At 32.3% G+C, this 20,948-nt stretch overlaps 2 protein-coding genes across 2 annotated transcripts in view; one reads left to right on the plus strand and one right to left on the minus strand.

Moving 5' to 3' along the window:
* mtt (mangetout) overlaps positions 1-20,948 on the minus strand; it is a 750,264-nt gene that overhangs the window by 398,516 nt on the left and 330,800 nt on the right. The window lies entirely within an intron of this gene.
* LOC140449463 (trypsin-7-like) lies at positions 1,238-15,856 on the plus strand. The gene is made up of 6 exons (XM_072542644.1): positions 1,238-1,371; positions 8,067-8,214; positions 8,628-8,778; positions 10,138-10,251; positions 14,900-15,025; positions 15,609-15,856. The coding sequence occupies exons 1-6, from the start codon at positions 1,302-1,304 to the stop codon at positions 15,744-15,746; spliced, it is 747 nt and encodes a 248-aa protein (XP_072398745.1). The 5' UTR covers positions 1,238-1,301; the 3' UTR covers positions 15,747-15,856.

Genomic DNA, 20,948 nt, shown 5'->3' on the forward strand with positions numbered 1-20,948 from the left:
ACTGTTGGTGTGACTTTTTTGTGTGTCATGCATTTTTAGAAATTATGGCCGGGCCATTAAAACAAGTGCGTTTCAGCGATGACGATTATGAGACAACTCTTTTAAAGTGGTACAATGAGGAATATGATAGTGACAGTGATGTAGACGATACATGTTCGGAATTTTCTGATTCTGACGAGCCTGCAGATTGTGATGAATTAGCAGTAAGTAAAAAACGACACAGGTGGTGTACGTCAGAAGTTATCCCCTCATCTAGAATATGTAAACACAACATTGTCATAAAAGCGCCAATTCTAAAAACAAAGGCAAAAATGCTAGGCGTGGCTGCGATACCCTTGTCTGTTTGGAATATGTTGTTTAGTGATAACATTCTACAACATATTGAGCATAATACAAACACAAAATTACGATCAATGCGAGAGAAATATTCTGCTAGTTCTATCGATCATCTTAAAGAAATGGATGTTATTGAGAGTCAACAAAAGAATGGAAATATTGGAAACCACCAAGACACGAAAGCTGCAATACCTGGGGCATGTTATGCGTAATGAAAGATAGAACATACTTCAATTAATTGTACAAGGGAAAATCTAGGGCAAGAGAAGTGTAGAAACGAGAAAAATCTCATGGTTGCGTAACTTAAGGGAATGGTACGGATGCACTTGAATTGAACTAGTCAGAGCGGCAGCATTTAAGATCAGAATAGCCATGATGATTGCCAACATTCGTTGCGGAGATGGCCCGTAAAGAAGAAGAATATTGACTTTTTACTCATATTACTAGTTTAAGTTTAGTACCAAGACAGAAACTGAAAATATAAGTAGGTAAAACTTTGAGTTAATCTTTTTTTACATTTTAAATTTAATTAATAAAACAAAACTTAATATAAGAAAAAAAATTCATTTATTGCGTATTATGATTATTCGTTTTCCATTACTTTCCATTTTTTCTTCACTACGCTTCATCCTACAGCCCAATTCCATATTTTCCACATTTTCTTATTGTTGCAATTTCCTAAACTGACGTTAGTAGTAAACGATAAAAATTTTAATTGCTTTATTAGGAACCATAAAAGCGCAATACAAAATATTGTTCCCTGGTTTACGTCAAAAGTGATATTTTTGGTTTTATTTCCTTTTCGTGAAAATTTTTCACGAAATCGTGGTTCACTATCAGATTTATAACCCACGAAGAACCTGCAATGTTACTATATAAGAATTCGATACAGTACCTTATGTATCATACTTCCATATTTTGTTGGATATCTATTATCAAAATTTGGAACAAATTTCGTATTTAAAATGGGAAATTTTACGTGGAGTATTGCATTAGTAGTTTGTACTTTACTGCTCAACAACAATCCTCTTGCAGGTAAGCTAAAATATTTATAATATTTCATGAGTGTTTTATTTAAAATGGTATCTATTCTAATTAATTTTTCTCCATGCCTCACCTGAGATATCGCGGCGCCTTTTGTTTTGTTTTTGTGTTGCCCACTGACATCACTGCCTGCCTTATATTATTAAATAACTGAATAATGTTCTAATAGAAATAAAAAATACTAGTCTAGAGCCTGACGACATACCAGTAATATTTTTAAAATATCTTCCCCTCTTCGCTAAACTGTATCTAGTTCAGATCTTCAATTTAATTTGGCTAAACAACAAATTCCCGATAGCTTGGTTAAAAGCCATGATCTTGCCCTTTTTAAAATTGATAAAAACCAAGTCTGAGATGTCATTCTTATGGGCCAATCAGCTTAACATATTTAACAATCAAGTTAATGGAGAAAATGGTAAACCATATACTGATCAATTAATATTGGAACAAAATAGATTTCAACCTAATTACTCTAGAATTAATAATATCTTAAACTTGGAAAGTGACATCCACGAAAGTCTAGCCACAAACCAATCCTGCAATGCAATATTTTTTATTTAAAACGGACCATTTAACAGTTGTTAGAAATTTGATACAATTAAAAAATAACATTCTTGGAATAACAGTATATTTCAAGATCATTTCGTAAAAGTACATAATTCCTACTCTGAAGAAAATGCTGAAGGAAATGGAACTCCAAAAGGTTCAGTACTTAATCCTACGTTGTTTTAGTTGTAATAAATACTATCATTCATAATCTACCTAAACCCATAAAAGGTCGATTATTCGCAGACGATCTTGTTGTGTACCTCAAAGGTAAAAACATTAAATTGATGACAGATAAATTGTAATTAATGCTAAACCAGTTCGAAATATCGTCAGCCAGGTTTTGAATTTTTATTGCCAAAAACTTCGGCGGTGTTCTTCATAAAAAATCTCCACAAATCTACCCAACAATAAAATTGTATAACTCCACAGTGGTATTTAATCATCATTTTGGCTTTACAACCCTGTGTGGGTCCTAGCCTCCCCAAGAATTTTGCTCCAGTCGTCCCTATCCATCGCCTTCCTCCGCCAAGCACGTATTTCCATATTTCTCATATCTTGGTCTATGTTATCTAGGAATCTTGTTCTGGGTCTTCCTCTTCTTCTTTGACCAATAGGTCTATCAAGGAGCGTTTTTCTAGCTGGGTCGGTTTGCTCCATCCGCATTACATGGCCTACCCACCTCAGACGTCCTATCTTTATGTGTTTTAAGATATCTGGTTTCTGGTATATCCTATAGAGTTCGAAGTTGTATCGTCTTCTCCAGACACCATTTTCATTTACCGCTCCATAGATGCGCCTTAGTATTTTTCTTTCGAAACATCCTAACATGTTTTCATTGCTTTTTGTTAAAGTCCAGGTTTCTGAACCATATGTTAGGACTGGGCGTATTATTGTTTTGTAGAGTTTTACTTTTGTATTTCTTGATATAACTGTAGATTTAAAAAGGAGATTAAGCCCAAAATAGCATCTATTAGCCGTGCAAATTCTGCGGTTTATCTCTGCGGTAGTGTCATTTTCAGTATTGACGAGCGTTCCCAGGTATACAAATTCGTTAACTGCTTCGATGACGTCATTTTCTATAACAAGTGGCCGTAGTGTTTGTGGTTGCGTACCTATTTTCATGTATTTTGTTTTGTTGGTGTTTATTATTAAACCCATTTTTGTAGCCGCTTCCTTTAATGCTACGTACGCCTCTCGTGCTGCGTTTTCCGTTCTCCCAACAATATTGATATCATCAGCATATGCTAAGATTTGCACAGATTTGTTATATATTGAACCGGTAGTTGTGATTTGTGACGTACGTATTACTTTTTCCAGAGCTAGATTGAATAGTATACAGGAGAGTGGGTCTCCCTGACGTATCCCGTTATTTGTTTTAAAAGGTTCAGAGAGTTCCCCCTGGATTCGTACTTTGCATTCAACTTTTTCAAGGGTTAGTTTGATTAAACTTACCAACTGATTTGGTACTCCTAGGTCTATCATTGCTCTAAACAATTCTCTTCTATTTACAGAGTCGTAGGCTGCCTTGTAGTCTATAAATATGTGGTGCGTGTCTACATCGTATTCCAGTGTTTTCTCTAGAATTTGTCTTAGGGTTGAAATCTGATGAATTGTTGATTTACCACCTCTGAAACCAGCCTGGTATTGTCCTATTATTCGCTCTGCATATGGTGCCATACGATGGCATAGTATATTGGAGAATATTTTATACGCTGCATTTAGGAGCGTAATTCCTCGATAGTTAGAGCATTCAAAGATATCACCCTTTTTGTGTATGGTGCAAAGTATTCCAATATTCCAATCATTGGGAAGGGACTTCTGTATCCATATTTCTTTTATAAGCTGCTGTAGGGACAGTGGTATTTAAGCCATCCACAAAATTGAAGACCTATTTACAAAAACGACATATCTGTATCTTTAATGTTTTAGATAAAATAGAAAAACCCAATTTCTTTGAAAGAATTGGAAATTTTAATGATAATATTTATAGATCTTCTATAATAATGTGCATTTGTTTGAATGTTTAGGGGTTAATATCCTTTGAAGGTCTTTTATTAGAAAAATAAACAGAAATTTTACATTGCCATTTATGTAGTTTTTGTAAAATTTTATTTAATGTGTAGTTTTTGTGCTAAACTAATAGGGTATGTAGTGGATACTATGTTGGTTTTGAAAAAAATCTCAAATAAAACGATATTACCAAATTTTAAAGTATATATATTCATAAAATGTACAGTGAAAGAAAGTAAGTAAACTAAAGTTATTAAAGTTTAAATGTCGATATCATTAACAGATATTATTTCTTGGACATCTCAATTTGAATTCAAAAAATCGTAAAATTCCTGAATAACTGGATTAATAGGTACACACTTCTTCAACTTCTGCAAATCCTTAGCTTTAGAAGGATTTAGTGCCAATGAGGACTTATATAATTATTTCAGTTCCAATTATTTGGATAATTTTCATTTATTTCGTATGTTGATCCTGTATCATGGATCTGTAAATGTATATCTAACTAATACATATGTGAATTCTTTACTTATTTTAATCATTCTAACTTCTTTTAATTTCATTGCTGGTTTACTTTGACGTAAAAAATACTTCTCAATGGCTTTCTTTATATTTAAGAAGACATCATGTGTAATTGTGTCAACTTTGTATGGAGATGCGTGTACCCGAACATTTTTCATTATATTGTTCCAATCTTCTGGAATCTCTGCAGAACACTTTCTATTATTGGTATCAATTAGACTAAAATCTTGGTCATTGGGTAAATATGTATGACCCCTAATAGGAAACACATATTTATTATAGTCAAACAGGCCGATAGAATGTACCAAGCAGTACACAACAAAACCCTAACATAATTTTTGTTTTGTCCTGAGCATCCTACACTTCAATACTAAATTTTTGGAATATATTTCATTGTGATTTAAATATTTGAGTTATATTGTTGTGGCATCAGTTTGGTCTTTCCTGTCCTGTTTCTATATAACTGTTTAAAACGACATTATTTTTCCTAACATCATCATCAATTACTATTTTGAGAACGATTTCCGAAGTGGAAAGTGAAACGTTAATAAATTTACTTTAACCTTTAATTGTGGCTTATTTTCATTTAAATAGTAATTATTATAAACTGATACTTAATTTTTGGAGTTAGGTTATATTACTTGACAGCTTGACACTGACTATAGATACATTTTACGCAAAAAGTAAAAACTGTTCAATGATATCGTCACCCTAAAGTGTTAACCTGCTGAGTCCATTTTAATTCATTTTACAGGAGAGCAAAAAAACGTTGTAAAAATACAATTTTTTGTTTAAAATATTAATCTAATAACTGTATTCATTTAGAAATGTCTTTATTTACAATATGCTGATGAAATTTACAAGATTATATTCTGGTTATTAGCTGAAAAGTGCTAATTTTGGAGATTTTCGCCATTTAAAAGCGGTAGTAAAAATGGACTTCGCAGGTTTTCAAGGATGTTTTAAAATAAAACTAGATCTTGTTGCTTTAAAACAAAATGAGTTTATTAATACAAAACAAAAACCAAGTCGTAAATCAAAGTTATTAAAAAAGTGGATTACTACTATTAATCGAAAATAACAATGAAACGTTTTTTCACTATTCATGGGGAAAATCGTCGTAAAATGGGTGCATGTGTGTCTAATCAACGAGCAAAGTCTTCTTAATAATTTGTAGATCTTCATATTTTCGCAAGGTTATTTTACGCCTTTATAAGTGTTGATTTTGTATTGATTTTCTTTGAGGAAGGATTGTCCATTTTTATGTAAAATGCATCTCATAGTGAATTTGTCCTTCGGGTGAATATCGAACAGCACGAACATCGGTAACTTTTGCATTGCCCTTTACCCTCCATGGTTGGATACTTTTATAAATCTGAACTGCATTGAATTTCTTAGAGAAGTCAAAACTTAAATAAGTTACATTATTTGGAGCTGGTTTCTTTCTTGCCTGCTGGCAGACAGTGACATAATCGGCAGGTACGTTAATTATCCTATCTTTTAACTTTTGTTTTATCACTGAGTGGACAGAATCCACTTCCATTTGTGTATGGCCAGGCTCAAGAAATTTTTGTTCTATTGTTATATTATGATTTATTGCTAAATTCAGTAGGGCATTCGGCATAACAAAATCGCGATTTTAATAGACACAGCCATCAGTAAAATAGTAATGGTCTCCCCATTCTCATTCTCTTGCTTAGTAATTTCAGGAAGAATGTGGGTTTCCAAAAGTAATATTCAAATACTTACAAATTCTTCGGCATTTAGACTACCTTCGGCTTCATTACAAAGACAACAAAATACATTACTATTTATTAGATTATAGAAGCACAGGTTGTGCACTTTTAGTTTTATTCTACGACAAAGTGTACTGACGTTTGATTTTGGATAAATCAACATTGCTTGTAAATCAGCTGTAAACACATACTTTCTCATCTTTCTGTCCTTTTTCTTTTCTTCTCTGACTTCTGTTTTTCTTTGAATGTGTGCTTTATTTTTATCTTCCGAAATACTTCCATTCTTGAAACAGATGCATTTTTCATACTCATTCTTTTTCGGGTAGAATAGGTATTTCTTTAAAAATTCAGTAAAGCATTTACGACGCATATCAAATAGATTTTCTGGTCCTAAAGAGTTTTTGTTTAAAATACTTGGAGCGTGAGCTTCAAAAATATTTTTCCAATGATGAACTGTCCATCTCCCGATTCCCAGGGATTCAAAAACATGGTTTTACACACTCTTAGATTCTATCTTGCAGCGTTTATCCATTTTTTGTCTCCTTAGATTTTTTCGATTTCTTGCCCTTTTGGGAGCTAAAGAAACAACATGACTGTTTATAAATGTCTTTTTCCCCCCAGCTCATTTTCCAAAATTCTTCAAATATCTGATCTCTGTCCTGTTCTGTCAAGGACAGACATTTTGTAGCAGCTGTCCCTTTTTTGCATCTCGGTTTCATAGCACGAGGTTCCCTTGGTTATTCATAGTTCCATTTTCCTTCTTATTTCTCTTGCCTAAATATCCTTTTCCTGTTTCCCGTAATCGTTTATTTTTTTGTACAAACCAAGTTGATTTCTGCACTTGAAAACGTGTGTTTTTTTCTTACTCTTTGCTGGGGATTCAATGTTGCTACTTGAATCTGTATCTCTTGATTGTACTCTCGACAAAAATTTGAGACCGTTTTGTAGCGAGTCTAGACATGAAATGGCGTGACGCCGAGGACTTTACCTTTACGAATCCAGATTCTTACAGATAGTAGGCTTTTGTATCGGGTAAGAGATGCTATTTCTGGCATAATTAAGAGTTGGTTGGTTAACAGCTCATAGAAAAAAGCAAAATAGCTCTCGAACCATGCAAAAATATTATTTTATATTAAAAATGGACTTAGCAGGTTAGCGCTTTAGGGTGACGATATGTAGTTTTTGCTAAAAAGTATTAACAGATTTATAGTTTTTGTAAAACATTGATATTTTCGCCATTTATTTTTAGCGGCCTGTGTCGTTTTTGTAAAATATCTTTTACTCTATTTAATGTACCTTAAAATAAAGAGTTGCTTAGAGCATTAGCTCAAATTTAGTTAAAATGTGGGTTATGTCTTTTCTGTAAATAGGTCTTCAATTTTTGGACGTGATTTGATCAAAAACAGACTGTATTCGAATGTTTTAAATACAAATAAATAAAAATTTAGAAATAAAATCTGAATACAATATATTATGGAAAAGACAGATTGACGTAAATGATAAAAGAAGAAAAAACTTAAACAGTGGGGCATGTAATGTGAGGTAAATATGTGTGGGGCATATAATATACTAGATACTACAGTTAATTCTCAATGAAAGAATAGAGGGAGAAATGTGGGGAAGAAAGAGATAATGGTAGGAAGAAATACGTATCACTCCGAAGCCTTCATTGATGGGCTGGCTTGTCAGCAGACGAATTATTGCATGCTATACAAGAATAACAAACATTTCGAAAAAAAAAGACACGGAGGCCATAAACGCCCAAATATAGGTACCATACTGACAGATTAATATTGATACTTTTTTATATATATTTCTATAAATAAAAAGTTTATTTAGTATTTGTAGCTACTCTCTCGTTATTTTTAGATAAACAGCTTAGAATATTTGGTGGATACGAGGCTAAGATAGAGGACCACCCTTGGATAGTTTCACTTCGTTATAACTCTAAACACAAATGCGGTGGAACTCTGTTGAATGAAGACACAGTTCTTACAGCAGCTCATTGCTTTGATTCGTAAGTTTTAAATAATAAATAAAGTTAAAAGAGTTAAGCTTCTACAATACATTAAATTTTAAATCGATCATAGAATATTATATTTTAACTATAATTCAACAATTTGAAATATTTACACTGATTTATTTAAACATTTACAAAGTTAATGGTGTAATTTATTTAGAGTAAATTTAATTTAACATAACGTCATTTTTCCGAGATTCATTTTTTTTATCCTTTAAACGCTACTCTCATAATATGCTCCACATTAAATAATTGTGGAGATAGCATAAATCCTTGTCTGGCTTATTACATTGCCCCCTTTTTATCCGTGAACCTTGCAGGAAGAAGTATCATTTCATTGTGAGTCTCTCTCGAAAAATAAATTCTACCATGTTTTTCTCTTTCTAGGATAATAACATTGTAAATTTTAGGTCATACCAATGGAGCTTATATTCTATCCTAGCAGGAACTCATGATATAACTCAGCCAGGAACAGAAATTCAAGTTAAAGATGTAAAATTGCATGAGTTGTACTTACACATACCTTTGATCTTCGTTATTAACGATATAGCAATTATTAAGGTATGTACCATTATATAATTCAACTCAAAGTTTTGCTTCTTACCACTTATTTCATCTGGTACACAATTGATTTTAATTAAAATCACAACGGTATAAAAAAATTAACACAAAGAGATAAATTACATTCAACTCTTCAAATTGATTGAATTGATCAAATTGAAGACGATAATTGGCTTGAAATTCGACGAAATTGTTCACTTCCTGTTAACGTCTATCCATACATGTGATGTAATATTGAGTCATTACCTGTTACGAACAGGTTCTTTGCTGTTGACTGCTTTATTTTTGCTATTTGGGATTTTAACCCTTCGGAAGTCGCGTCTGATCTGAGAGATACGTTGAATATTGATTAGTAGTATGATATATAGTATGATTTTTATAAATATTTTGAAAGAAGTGCATCGTATAATTCTACGGCACTGTCTAGCTTTACATTTATGTCTTAGGAGTGGGGAAACACACAACGTCGGCTTTCATTTAATTTCTAACGGTTGAGAAGTGAACGTTTGTCGTAACCGAACAACAGTTGTATCTGACAGATACCGCGACGATATCGAACCTATATTTTTTCGTATTTATTTCGTTGTGTAATCTGTATTATATTCAGAATGTCGAAAAAGGTATATAAGTTGGATGATCCAAATAATGTTGAAGAGCTTCAGAGTATGTTTCTCTATTTTGAAAGATTTCTTATATGCATTTAAATTTACCTTCATTGTATTTTCTTCTCCATGATCTTATAATTCTTTTGGGTCGTTTTCTTTGTTCGTTCTAGCGTTTTTTATCTCTGGTGTTTTTTTCTTGTATCATTTTAAATCTTAATTTGTTTCGTTTATCTAGTGGTATTTTACATTGCTTATTAAACCATTCTTTGTATTATGATTTTATCTTTATTTGACTGGTTTGTGCTGCTTTAATCATACATACTGTTATTTGCTTTCATGTTTCTTCAATATTTATATCAAAGATACAAACATTTTGCCGCCAGATGAGATGAGTATATTCCGTACTATATTTTTTAAACACCAAGTTTCCTCTGCGACTAAATCGACTAAAATTCACCTACTCATATACATATTTACATCCTTCTCCATATCAATATTTTTGAATTTTATTTAAATTAGATGACGATAAATAATTTTAAGAAGGTCGCTTGGCTAAGTTCTTGTAGAAGATTTATAATGGTAGTTCCGATTTTGGTACTACAATCTAGAAGTTATTCTTATTGCAAATAGAAATGGCACAACATTGATATCTTAATGCTCTACTCAGATGATGCTAAAAATATCTGTATTAAATTTAATATTTATCTAAGTACTATATTTTAAAATAAATCATGTCAAATTAAAATTATTTCAGTTAACACAAAAAGTTGAATTTTCCAAGACGATCCAACCAGCACGTTTGCCAAACCAAGGAGAACAATTATCAGAGGGGACGCCGCTTTTAGTTGCTGGTTGGGGAGCAACTAAGGTATGATTAAACACATTCGTTTATTATATTTATTCTTAATGGAATCCATTACAATACCCAATATGGAACAATAAGATATTGATATAGCAATTAGGTTTAAGAGTTGAAACAATTGAAAAGAACTAAAGTTAAAGTTTTATTTTTTATTCAATTTCATTCAATTTTATTTAATTTTATTCAATTTTATTCAATTTATTCAATTTTATTCAATTTTATTCAATTTTATTTAGTTTTATTCGATTTTATTCAATTTTATTCAATTTTATTCAATGTTATTAAATTTTATTCAATTCTATTCAATTTTATTCAATTGTATTCAATTTTATTCAATTTTATTCAACTTTATTCAATTTTATTCAATTTTATTTTTACGATTAAATATTTATAATTTAATATAATTTACAATTGTACTAAACTCATTAGATCAAAAGTAAAAAGCTAAAGTATTAAATACTAGGATTCTGTAAACGACCGCATAATACATGTCGAACTCATAGTAAAAGGTAATGAAATAGTAAGTACGATGACAGAAGTTTATAGAGGAGCGTAATATGAAACCGATACAAATTTGGCAAGGCACAAACCTTTTTCTCATTAACACATCCTGAGGATCTACTAGATCTATATTATCGAGAAAGTTGTGAAAAAGGGTATAATAAAAGTAGTCTAAAATATGGGTAGACAGCACAGGTAGACTTTTATGCATATTTTGTGAATCATCACAATATGTATATATATATATATATATATATATATATATATATATATATATATATATATATATATAGACATTGTAAAGACTACACCGTCAATTTATATTTCTAAAGTATTTAACTAGTGAATTCAGAGGTTTAATCGGTCATTCAGGTTGGCAAATAAAAAAAGAAGTCAACTACTTCATAAGTTTATTGAAGACGTTTCGCTTTATATTTCTAAAGCTTCATCAGTTCTCTAAAATATAACAAATGACATTGAGTTTATAAGAAATACAGATATAGTTCATAACTTACAACTCAATATGTAGTATGTTATCGATGTTATCATATCTACTGTACACTTTACTCCTTATTTAAAACTAACTTAACCAAAAAAGAAAAAACAAAAAACAAAAACAAAAAACACACAAACTTTGCAGAAAATAATGTTCATATTCGTAGATATGAATATTTAAAAAATTTTAAACGAACATTTGGCTTCATTTAGATGGTTCTCCACTGAAGGTGAAGACCAACAAAGTTCTGATTTATTGCTATCTAAGCAAACAACTTGACGCGATACCGAAAATTTTTATAAGGGCCATGTGTCACCAAATTCCAAGGTTTGAGACAATTATGAACTTCTACAGGGGACATTGCATAATTAGTTGGACAGGTGGAATTTATATGGCGGAAATATTTGATATATTAGTTTTAATTTATGTTTTAATGAAACTTGGAAATAGGGGATAATTTTGTTATTATTTTGAACAAAAAATACGCCAACTTTTAACTGAAGAATAATTGGTATCATTTATTTCGTAAGATGAGAGAGTGGTAAACCTGGCTCAAATTGTCGATGTCGGTTCTTTTGTTTATTGCCGATGAGTTCTTGAGGATCTCACACATTTCAATAAAGGAGCGTTTCTGATGGTTGTTTTGTTTCGCCAGTATTTTGGTATTTGTGAAATCAATGTGATGTTTAGTGGAAATGGCGTGTTGTGCAAGGGCACAAGAGGGTTTGGAAAGTCTGATGTCGCTTTTGTGTGAAGTTATACGCCCTAAAAGAGATCGACTAGTCTGGCCAATGTAGCAGGAGTTGCATTCTGAACAAGGTATCTGATAAACAACATTAGTGTGCTCTAACGAGCTTAGTGGAGTTTTAGACTTGGAGAATAACTTTCCAATGGTTTTAGTATTTTTTAGGGATATTTTGACGGGTAAGTTTTTGAATAGTTTAGTAAGCTTGTACGTAATTTGTGGGAAATAGGGAAGAGAAGCATATTTTGTGGCTGGTTTTGGGGTTAACGGGGAAATGTTTGTCTGTATGCTATTGGATATGGAGGCTAGTATTGCACCGTTGGGTGCTTCCGAAATAGAATGACCATAGCTTTTAGAGAAAAGATATCTGTTGATGATGGATATGGGGTAAGAGTTATCAATGAGAATGGATTTGAGTAAATCCAAGGATTCCCTCTTGTACCGCGTATGGGTCAACGTATGTACTCTAAAGCTAAGAGCTTGTACAAGGTTATGTTTGTATCTTATTGGGTGTGTAGAGAGGTAATTTAAGAACCGGTTGCTCGCCATGTCTTTCCTGTACCACGTAGTGCCCAATGTGTTGCTATGTGTGCGTATGATTCGCATATCCAAAAACGGTATGCTGTTATCAACCTCCAATTCACAAGTAAATTGCAGGTGAGGATCAACGCTATTGAAGACTGATAAGGTGCTTAAAATCTTATCAGGTGGTGTTGCTAGGATCAAGTCGTCGACATAACGCTTTACAAAGGGAACCTGGAAATCTAACTTACTGATACTCTCATTGATAAGGTCATCGAGTACGAAATTAACTAGAATGGGGGAAATGGACGATCCCATGGGAGTTCCAAAGATTTGGCGATAATATTTGTCATTAAATATTAGATAATTGGTGTCAAACGTCAGTTTTAATAATTCCGAGAATATTTCCCACGATACTGGACTGTGTGGTTGGATTTCATTCCAATGGTTCCGGAGTGACGTGACGACGCTGGAGAGTGGGAGGTTAGAAAACAGTGATACTACGTCGAAGCTTACTAAGACATATTCTCTTGGTAACTGATAATTATTGATGAATTCACTGAACTGGAAAGAGTCTACTATGTTAAAATCGTTCTTATAGTTGTATGCTTGTGAAAGAATGTCCGTTAGGAATTGGGCTACATTAATGTTAGGAGCGTTTATTGACGATAGTATAGGACGCATACTCAGTTGGGGCTTATGGATTTTAGGAAGACAATAGAACATGGGGGCGTTGCCATTATAGTTATGGAGGGATTTGGCTAGTTCATCATCGATGATTTTTTTATTTTTTAGTTCAGTGATGAATTTATTTATTTTATTTGTGTAAGTTGAGGTGGGATTGCGGAGAAGTGGCTGATAATATTTATTATCATCTAGATGTTGTTGGCTCAGGTTTAAGTACTGCTCTCTCATCATTAGTACTGTTGCATTGCCTTTGTATATATATATATATATATATATATATATATATATATATATATATATATATATATATATATATATATATATATATTAATGTGATATTAAAAGTCTGAGGTGGGCTAAGCAATTAATTAGTCAATTAATTAATTAATTAAACTTATTTAAATGATGCAAATGCAAATATATCTATGCTTTACATATGATAGGTAAGGTCCAAAGAATATCGGAATAATAAAAAAAATATATGATACAACATTATATATTGAAATAAAATTCACACTCAAATATCTTCAATAAAAAATATCTCATATAATGATTATCAAAATTTTGTTCTACGTACGTGAACCTTAAAAAATTAATGGTAACTATCTCTCTGATGATGAGTTGTCCAGATCCTTGTTCGTTGTAGCCTACACTATCTATTCTTAGCAGTGCCCTAGGTAATCAGCAATCTTACAACAAATTATTGCGAGCCTATCGTCTTTAATGATCTCCTTCAAATGCACGTATCGTTCAAATGATGCTAGCCTCTTCTCCTCTCGATAAACTAAATATCTGGTTCCGGCCTGAACAGTGACTCTTGGAATATAAGTAGAAAAATATAACAATATTTTACTGGATCAGCTTCCGTCAGATACACTTACTCCAAAAAAACTCACAAACATTCACTTCTACTGCTTATTACCTCTGGAGAACCACCAGACAACAACGACTGTTTGCCTTGAATCCTTGGAAAAACAACTGATTATCTTTTTCCCTCAAAAATCTAGCTAAACTCTCATTCCTACATACCTATCCCACTTTTTTCAATCTCCTCCAATCAGAGTTCGTCACACTTATCCCCATCTACCATTTAGATAACAAACAACAGTTTTACCTACAATTATAAATTTCCTGAAAACTATTAACATGATAATCGGTTTCTACAAATTCTTAAGAACTAACGGAGAATTATGTTTTCCAAATATTTCTATTCTATTGTCTTATTCACTGTATATCGACGTACAAGTCTATTTGGAAAACCCGCTCGCATTGTTCACGATTTCACTAAGCTCACTCACGTCACTCGAATATATTTTACAACGAAAATAATTTATGTATATCTTTAAATTTTGTTTACTACTGCTAATCCAGGATAATGGACTTTCATTTCTTCGAAATATCTTTGATAGTTTATTAGTTGGATTATTTGAATTATTATATTATGCACTTTGAAATATATTAAAAGCAAACCCATATTATTTTCAATTTTACATAGCTTAAGAATATATATTTATATATATATATATATATATATATATATATATATATATATATATATAATATACAACTGTATTTGAAATACATTTTTCAAACTTTTTGTGCATATATTTACTGGATTAGTTGGCTTTATAGATTTATGAAGGTAACAAAATACTTCATACAGTTTTTCTCCATAGATTTTATTTAACACAATATGTTTTCAGATAAATGGAACTGGATCAAATGTTCTTAAGGCAGCAAAAGTGGAAGTTCTTCCTCAGGAAACTTGCAATCCGTATAATATTGCGACTTTAATATGTGCTGGTGATAAAACAGATGGTTCTAATTCGGTAAAATTTAAATCTTTAAAAATTATAAGACAAATTTAAACATAGTACTTGTCATTTATTGTTTTTATTTCACTTCACTCACTTCACTTCACTTTAACTTCACTCGAAGTTATATTTTTATTACTTCGTACGCCATTTCTAGAAGATCTTCTCTACAAAAAAATTTTGAGCAAACCACAAAGATATTAGTCTTCTAAAAATCCTCATGCATGATATTTCGCACTCTTCTGGTCACTTTTCACTATATCATCTATTTATCTTAAACGAATATTACATTAAATTTTTGTCGTCACCCATAGCATTTATGTGTCATCATTTTAATGTGTATACACATGGGTATGGGTACACCTGTAGGGGTGGGTAACCGCCGTTAAAGTGCCATCAAAATGTCCCTACAACAAGAATTCAGGTTTTTTCATTTTTTAAGTTCTATGCAATTTAAAAGTAAAAGAGCAATTTTAGTCCCATACCCCTTCTCCTTTTCCTGTATTTTAAATTATTATTTAAATCGATTAGTTATGAGATTTTTATTACATTATACCAAGTTTCTACCGAGTTATAAAATATATTTAAAACATTTTAGGGTGATTCAGGAGGTCCTTTAGAACATAATGGTGTAGTAGTGGGAGTTGTGTCATATGGACTGTCCCCTCAACATTATGGAGCATATACCAGTGTCGCCCATTTCCGTACATGGATACAGAAAACCGCTGGTATCTAATTTGTATACAGTAAAATTTGTTTGAGAATACAATTATGAGATTTGGTTTCTGCTATGAAATACTTATGTAAATATTGTTAATTTCTCAATATATTCCGATTAAAACAGAACTACTGTGTTTACTATAAAACAGTAAAATACAACAGTATTTTTCACTAAAAAGTGTTGACCGTTCCTTTGACCGAGATAGACGTCCTTATCGTTTAAGGGTCAAGCTGGTTTCTAATTAGTGATGTATTTAATTTTTTACTGTTACGTATTTTATAAACAAAAACATTTAGAAAAACAGAGGTTTCAAAAATTGTTTCTCCTAAATGGGTAATTTGTATTTGAAACTTGAACTAAATGAGAGAGACAGGGATGTTATTTTTAACGCGAGTGTATGTGAATAATGTAGATAATACTATTTAGACAAACTCAAATGTAAACATAATTTCGAATTATTTCTATTTACCTGTGTCCAATTCTTCTCGATCGACGATAATAAAATAAAATGTTGAAGTGATGGGGTAAAATACAGTTTTATTGACAGTTACTGAATACACACTAACACTGAATGTAACACTAGTTGTTGAGTTAAAAATTTATAATAGACTACGTCCCAAAATAATTCCGAAGCTATATTTATGATCCCACTAAAATGCTACGATTCATCAAATAAGCGTATTGCCCTCTGCATAGAACATAAATTATGTTATATTATAACCTTTGACTTTTAAAAGCTGGCAAATATAATTTGAATCGAACGAGGAAATGATCAATAAATATTAGGCAATCTGTAGTTTGCAGGAAGTTAAACAAACTGTAATTATGTTTCACAATTATACACGGTGAAACTATCGAAATTTAGATTAATGGACTAATTTGTGATTAAACACTCGTAGTGAGATTTGTAAAAGTAAATCTAATATCCAAGATGGATTCAGTAAATGAATTTATTTTCAGATAAGCACAATCTGGATAATATTTGGGTTTACTTAAAAGGACTTTTATTAAAGAACGTTTATATTAAAAACTTTGGCAACAACGACCATCTTCACTGCATAAAAGGCATTATAGATAAATCCATCAAATACAATCGACCATTGGTCCTAGCTTCCCTAACCCTTCACAAAGCATTCGATACGATAGAAATTCACAGAGTAATGAGACCGTTGGGGAAATTTCTAAAAAATATTCATAGAGTAAAAAATAAAAAAATACTAATCAGTGGTTGGGTTTAAATGAGTTAAACCATACCTACTTGAAATTGTTAAATTATCTAGGTATGTACCGTTGGACTTAGATTGCCCACAGTGAACATAAGTCCCTACTCGAAACAGTTTTCTATATCGGAACCGTAGGAAAGTTAGATTGGCAATTTAAGGGGTTAGTAAAATAATAATAAGGCTTCAGGTATTGACAAGATTCCCTCTGAACTATAAAAATTAAGTGGCGAACACCTAGTAGGACAAATAAATATGCTTAAGAACAAGATTTGGAATGATGAAAAGATTATCGAAGAAAAGAAAAAACTAATCAGCCATTCACAGTAAAAAAAATTCTTAACAAATCATGAGAATATGACATTGATGTTCACAATATATTCATAGAATAAAAACAGGCCTACGACTCAATTAATCGTCCCTATCTATCGCCTTTCTCCACTAAGCACGTATTCTTATATTTCTCATGTCTTTATCGATGTTATCAAAGAACCTTGTTTTAGATGTTTCTCTTCTTCTCTGACCAATGGGTCTATCAAAGAGCGTTTTTCTAGCTGGGTCATTTTGTTCCATCCGCATTACATGCCCTATCCACCCCAGACGTTCTATCTTAATATGTTTTAAGAAATCAGGTTTTTAGTATATTCTATAAAGTTCGAAGTTGTATCGTCTTCTCCACAATCCATTGTCATTCACTGCTCCATAAATTCGCCTTAGTACTTTTCTTTCGAAACATCCTAACATGTTTTCATTATATTTTGTTAGAGTCCAGGTCTCTGAACCGTATTTTAGGACTGTACGTTTTTTTAGAGTTTTATTATTGTATTTATCGATATAATCGTGGATTTAAAGAGGAGATTGAGCCCAAAATAGCATCTGTTGGCCATGCAAATTCTGCAGTTTATCTCTGCGGTAGTGTTATTGTCAGTGTTAAGGAACGCTCATAGGTATACAAATTCGTTTACTGCTTCGATGACATCGTTTTTTATAACAAGTGGTCGTAGTCTTTGTGGTTGTGTGCATATTTTCATATACTTGCTTTTGTTGGTGTTTATTAATAAACCCATTTCTGTAGCTGGTTTTTTTAATGCTGCATACGCCTCTCGTACAGCGTTTTCCGTTCTCCCAACAATATTGATATCATCAGCATAGGCCAGGATTTGCACTGATTTATTATCCAGTGAAATTGAACCAGTGGTTGTTATTTGTGACATACGTATTACTTTTTCCAGAGCCATATTGAACAGTATACAGGAGAGAGGGTCTCTCTTCTGTCTTCAGACAGTTTTCCCTGATTTCGTACTCTACATTCAACTTTTTTAATAGTTAGTTTTGTTAAATTTATCAACTGATTTGATATTCCTAGCTCCTTCAGTGCTTAGAACATGTCTCTACTATTCACAGAGTCGTAGGCTGCTTTGTAGTCTGTAAATATGTAATGAGTATCAATACCATATTTAAGTAATTTTTCCAAAATTTGTTTCAATCTAATGAATTGTCAATTTACCACATCTGAAACCAGCTTGGTATTTTCCTACTATCCGTTCTATATATACGGTGACATAGTACTGTGGAAAATATTTTAAACGCTGCATTTAGAAGCGTAATTCCTGCGTGGTTAGAGCATTTAAAGGTATCTCCTTTTTTGTGTATAGTGCAAAGTATTCCAATCTTCCAATTATTGGGGTGGGATTTCTTTGTCCATATGAGGAGCGTCTATTCAAAACGACACATGCCCATCATTAAGTGAAAATGAGATAATAGTGGGATTCTATAGAAATTCCTAAACTGAACAAGAATATCAGGTCAGAATCAAGCAAAATACATCTTGTCCCGTAATAAACACATAGAAAGACATACATATCCGAGCAAAACAGCACAGGTGCCAATTGAGTAATTTGATTGTATATTTCAAACAAAACTACTCATGTAAATGAGTTCATAATATGGACTAGTGAAAATTCTTTTTCAAAACAGCACATGTCTACAAATCAAAGTTTTCTATAATAGGCTTTTTTACCTATTTTGTGTGCGGATACTTGGTCATAGAGGGCAATACTAATCCTTTATAATATTTTAAAGTGCTTGTTTACAAAAAAAATACGATATCTCCACGTTTTGCATCTGTGGTTAATATATAAAGTGCTAGCACGCAGCGTACAATTATTTCGTTTCAAATACGTTGTTTTTGTTCTGCGAATTTTTAAGAGCTACATAATAATCTTTAACCTTACTCTAATGCATTTTACGAATTAGCGAAAGAGTCTCCCTCAAAAAGCATTTCGTTCGCTTTTGATTTGCAGCAGGTCCATCCACTTCCGAAAACTCCAACAAACGCATTTTGTTGTGTTGGAATGAACAGTCAACATCCATCGTTTTATACCTGGGACGAGTCGCAAGCCAAAGGAGGTTCCACTGAAGTTGGATCAGCCTTAATACACCATTTACGCTCTTTGGATCTAACAAATTGTGAGCCAATACGGCTTTTTGTGATGGTTGTGGTGGTCAAAACAAAAATTCGTATATAATGCATATTTTGGCCTATTGGCTTCTAGAATCTCCTGCGTCAGTCAAAATTATAATATTACATTTTCCAGTTCGAGGGCATAGCTACCTTCCAGCAGACCGCGCATTTTGAAGGGAACTGTATTCAAATCAGTGTGCACGTAAGTATACTTATTGACATTTTCGTCAAATAAAAATTACTTTCCATTGTGCAAACAGTTTTTGTAACATATTTCAAAACTACTGTAAGTGGACATGTGTAGTTGTGTGTGGACGCTCCTCATATTTCTTTTATAACCTGCTGTAATGCCATTCTGGTATCATGGCCAGCTTCTTTATATAGTTCAGCTGGGAGATTATCTATTCCGCGTGATTTGTTTCTAGCTAGTTTTTTAATTGCATCTTTATCTTCAAGAATCGTTGGTGGTTCCTTTTCCCTCTCGTCTGTTTTTCTTACCTCATCTCTTTCTTTTTATAGGTTTTCTTCTTCTTCCTCTATATTAAGTGCCTGATTAAAGTATTCTACCCATCTCATCAATACATCTTTCCTTGCTCTTAATAGATCGCCATTCTGACTTCTGCATTGTCTTGTGTTTGCCTTGAATTCTTTTCTGTTGACGTTATCTGTCAGAGTACAAAATAAGCTCACTAAGAACTTGTCAATAGTCAAAGAATTAAAGCAAGGAGATGGGATCGCACAGACACTATTCAACATGATTTTCAAATAGTAATAAAACAGCTAAATATAGGAAGAGGTAATCTCCTAACAAATAAATCAATACAGATTGCCGCCTATACCGATGACACTTGCATTATGTCTCGCAGAACAGAAGAGGCAGCAAGAATATATTGACAATTAAAAACAGGGGCAAAAAAATTGGACTAGAGATAAATATTTAAAAGATAACATATGCAAGATCTAGGGGAAACAGACACACAGTTGAATTAGAGGACGATATTGGAACTGTAGAAAGCTTCACATATCTGGGAGTTGCATTAAACACGAATGAAATAGAAAAATCAGAAATTCAACAAAGAATTAGAAAGAGAAAAGAAAGCTTACGTTTTACTCGCCCATGTGTTTAGCTTCAATAACACACACTGGAGATCGAAAATCAGAATACAAAACCATTATCAGACCAATAGTAGGTTATGGAGTGAGACATTATGTCTGATGACAAAAGACATAAAAGGAAAGCTGGAACTCTTTCAAAGAAAAGTCCTGAGGAAATATTTGGACCTATTAAAGAAAACAGAGTATGGAGATTTAGGTACAACAATGAACTTTATCAACGGAGACCTAAGACTAAAAGATTGACAGCCACACCTAGACTCTTGGCTGGACTTTCCACCTTTAAGAGTGTGTTTTATTTCTTTATCAATGTAAATAATATTAAGAATCTATCTAAAATAGAATCAACGCAGAGGATACTTCAACTTGACCTGTCAAAACCCTTTGCAGACCACCCAGGAATAAAGAAGAGGTCGATAT

Source organism: Diabrotica undecimpunctata, chromosome 9, assembly GCF_040954645.1.
Source record: "Diabrotica undecimpunctata isolate CICGRU chromosome 9, icDiaUnde3, whole genome shotgun sequence".
Lineage (NCBI taxonomy): Eukaryota > Metazoa > Arthropoda > Insecta > Coleoptera > Chrysomelidae > Diabrotica > Diabrotica undecimpunctata.